At 40.1% G+C, this 3,885-nt stretch overlaps 1 protein-coding gene across 1 annotated transcript; it reads right to left on the bottom strand.

The window, feature by feature from the left end:
- Positions 1 to 1,473: 1,473 nt before the first annotated feature.
- Positions 1,474 to 2,558, bottom strand: LOC103695465 (early nodulin-93-like). The gene is made up of 4 exons (XM_008776803.4): positions 2,323 to 2,558; positions 2,073 to 2,134; positions 1,869 to 1,944; positions 1,474 to 1,739 (listed from the first exon to the last, which is right to left on the bottom strand). The coding sequence occupies exons 1-4, from the start codon at positions 2,384 to 2,386 to the stop codon at positions 1,639 to 1,641; spliced, it is 303 nt and encodes a 100-aa protein (XP_008775025.1). The 5' UTR covers positions 2,387 to 2,558; the 3' UTR covers positions 1,474 to 1,638.
- Positions 2,559 to 3,885: the final 1,327 nt, after the last annotated feature.

Genomic DNA, 3,885 nt, shown 5'->3' on the forward strand with positions numbered 1-3,885 from the left:
AAACTTCAAGCCAAGATGAAAATTTGATGAGTATGTCTTTAAGTTTATAAGTTTTAGAAAGTTGACTTAGTATACCGACTTAGGACACTATTTATATGTTAGCCAAACCTGATTATTATAGGAATATCAGTTTGAGTGTATATCGATTTACTCTATTATATATATCCCTTATAATACCAAGAAATAAGTGTCCTAAAGATCGGGTGTATTAGAGGTTAGAGTTTGTGAGGTAATTTTGTACTCTTTATAATCTCCTGTTTTTTTTTTCATATATATAATGAAATTTTGCATCATCTCTATCTGGTGAATAGAGTGATCCATGTAAATATTATGTGCTCTTGTTTTTCTCTTACTTTTCACTTTTTAACTTCTAATTTCGTTTTTCTCCTGTTGGATAAAAATGTTAAAGGTAAATCCGAACATAGATGAATGTAGATAATCTGGTTATTGTTTCGTAAGCATAACTTCATCTGAAAATCCATTCGAAAAGACATTCTTTACACCAAACCACCTTAGAAGCCAACAGCAAGACTAAAAAGAATAGGAATTGTAGTTGGTTTGACCATGGGGCTAAGGTTTCACAAAATCAGTTTCAGGTTTTAGATTGAAACTTTTGGTAACTAGACGTGCTCTATAGCGCTCAATACTTCCATCGGGGTTTTTCTTAATCTTAAAGACCCCCTTACAACACCCATGTCCCATGTCTGATTTTTATGTAAAGCTGCCATCTCATCTTCCATTGCAGCTCGCCAACAAGCATGTTAATTGGCCATATAAAGGATGTTGGTGCATTATCAACAAGTGAAAGAAAGCAAGTAGGTAACGGATATTTAGAAGCAAACCAAATTTTGGGTTTTCTTGTTCTAGCATGGGTGCAAGTGACCATGTAATCAGAGGTTTTCTTGTTCTAGCGTGGGTGCAAGTGATCACCATGCAATCAGGGGGGAGGTTTGTGCAAAGGAACAAGAGTTTGATCCATGATATCATTGGAGGTTACAGAAATAGGTGGTGGTGAGACTAGGGCCATTGGAGGGACTGAGGGTAATGGTGGTGGTGGTGGTGGAGGAGGAGGAGGAGGAGGAGGAGGTGGTGGAGGTGGTGTTTATGTTAATGGAGGCTATCAAATTGATGGCAAAGGGTAACACCGTCATGAGCACGACATACTCAATTCTTATGTATTGGAGGTGGGGTATGTAATTTGAGTCCATTTGTGGAAAAAAGTGGGTTGCATCAAAAACCACATGACGACTCAAAAAGATTCATGGAAAACTTCACACCCGGTCTTTTCTTTGACCGGACTCTCAAGCATACACTTCATCTATATCGTACATACTTTTACTAGTTCTTACGCACAATTATATCATCCCTGCAACCATGCACTTACATCTGTGCACGGTTATTTATAATATGATTTGCATAAACATCAACATCCAAAACCCTTCAGGTTTCAGAAAACCTTCAACATCAGGTTTCTCGTGAAAACTACTCATAAAAGAAAATATTTTATTGGATTTTGGTGGGAAGAATGATACAACGGTAAAAGCTTCAACCCAATAACTTGTTTCCACACAGCATTTCTCATACAAAAACGGATATCTGCATCAAGATGTAGAAGTAGCTAGCTATCATGTCGGACTCTCAAGCCCTGATGTCAGCCTGGTAAGCATCCTTGAACGAGTTCTTCCTCGCTGCAGCCAACACCGTCTTGTCCGCAACTATGAAGTACGCCGCCCCCGCCGCTGCATGCATCCAAAGTCCCATTCCTTATTAATCATACAATTTCTATTTCTTTTCTTTTTGCAGTATATATATATATATATATATATAGGCAAGTAGATAGAGATATAGATATGGACTTAATCAAGAACCTGATGAAACGATGAGGGCTTGAGCAGCCGGATTAAGGAAGGACCTTGCCCATGGGATCATCCTCACGCTAGCTAACTAAGTAAAAGAAAAAAAAAAAAAAAAAAAAAAACATTCTCAAATGGCTAAACCCATGCAAGTAACGAATACATGATAACTAATTCAGATGGTTATATGTGACGAGAGTGGGGAACTTGTGATCTTACAGTGGGAATGGCCGAAGCAACAGTTGCAACCATGGCCGCCTTTGCTCCCGCGACAACTCCCTCTGCTCCAACAAATTAAGAGAGTGCCATCCATGAGATTAGTGATGTCAAGGAGACACATTTGAAGCGTAACAACAAGCCTTTCTCCTGCCCAGCTTGATGGCAAGTTGGCAGGAGAACAAGTATCATCATCATCTACATAACTGCAGAGAACATAATGGTTCATAAAGGAAGCAGCACAAGGACTTACCGTGGGAGCAGCGCTTCGCCATAGCCAGCTTCTGATCCAGAGAGGGGCGAGAGACGGAACCCATTCTTCTTGAGATCGATCTCTAATGTGGGGAAGGGGGTGGATCAAGGCTTGGGGCTGTGAGGCAAGAAAGGGAGATGGATGATTCTTTATAGGCTTAGTGCAGGTGAGGAGCCAAGGGAAGGGAAGAGAGCGGCAGCTGATGGTTTTTTTCAGTTGGATTCCTCCAAACTGGTGGGTAGTCGCTTGTTTTGCTCCCGAGTCCTGTATGGGTTGGCAGGATAGTCAGCATTAATCTTAAAATGCCCCTCCACTTGAAGGAAATAACATTTGCATGCCCAGAAGCACGTCGGTGGTTTGAAGTTTAACAAATCATATGGTTTGAGTCACCAATCAACTGATACAAATCCACTTTACATTAGAAAGTAATAACCTTTTATTTTATTATATCGATCAAGATGTCATTATCGATCCAATTCATGTTATATGAGAAGGAAGTTTAATTTCCACTTTAAACCTACTTTTCATATTCAATAGATTTAGAGAGATATACTACTCATTACATGTTATATCATACTAAAAATTAAGGTTGCCTGTCATGCATGGGAGGTAGGTAAATGAAAATTTAATTTCAATGCATCAAATCTAGATCTATCCTTTATCAGCATCAAAAAAAAAAAAAAGAAGAAGCATTCCTATTCTTTTTCTAGTTTTCTCTCCTTCCATCGAATCCAAAATTAATAAAAATCTTTGTAGGTGGTAGGTATTTTAGTATTTAGTAAAGTAATATAACCGGTACATGGTTTTTATTTCCAATATAGCATTTTGAACTCGAAACTGAATCCTCAATAATAAGGTCTCTCCAGTTACATCATTAATCAATAATATAATTCATGGCTTTTAACCTTTTTTTTTTTTTGTTATTGGAATACTGATAAAATGGAAGGTAGGAATGGTGTTAGGCCATTCTCGTAAATATTCTTTTGAATAGGGGTTTTATGTTTCCGTGCTTCGGGCTGAGAGCAGCGGCGTCATACATCGTCTCAGCCACAGTGGCACGAATCAAGATCCCATAGATTAAAGAAAAAGAGAAGCCCTTTATGCGATCCGCCGACGGTTTTGGACATGGGAAGTTGGGGATGCGTCGCGTCTCCTGGGTGATGGCACGTGTCGCTATCAAAAGAGCCATGCGGCACCCGGGAAAATGGAGTTGTTGGACCGGCAAATGGTATTTGCTCCCAAACAGCAGGCCACATGGCGGTGGCTGCCGGAAACACCGCGAAAGGGTGGATCCCTCGCACCTAAGACTTGAAGGGAGAGCCTCCTAATTAAATAATAATCAATACATTTCACCGCTGCTTTGCGGGGGCTGTTTATGAATACGCCCAAATTCAGAGGTACCGGAGGGAAACCGTCAGTCTGCTTAGCTTCATAGCCAAAACACGCTTGATCCAAAGGGAAAGTGGACTTCACACAGTGCAAAAGAGACGTGGACTCTTCCACTGGGGACATTTGCGTGAGTTGATTGATGCTGCTGGACAGGGTGAAGCACAACAAAACATA

The sequence above is a fragment of the Phoenix dactylifera genome, chromosome 2 (assembly GCF_009389715.1).
Source record: "Phoenix dactylifera cultivar Barhee BC4 chromosome 2, palm_55x_up_171113_PBpolish2nd_filt_p, whole genome shotgun sequence".
NCBI lineage: Eukaryota > Viridiplantae > Streptophyta > Magnoliopsida > Arecales > Arecaceae > Phoenix > Phoenix dactylifera.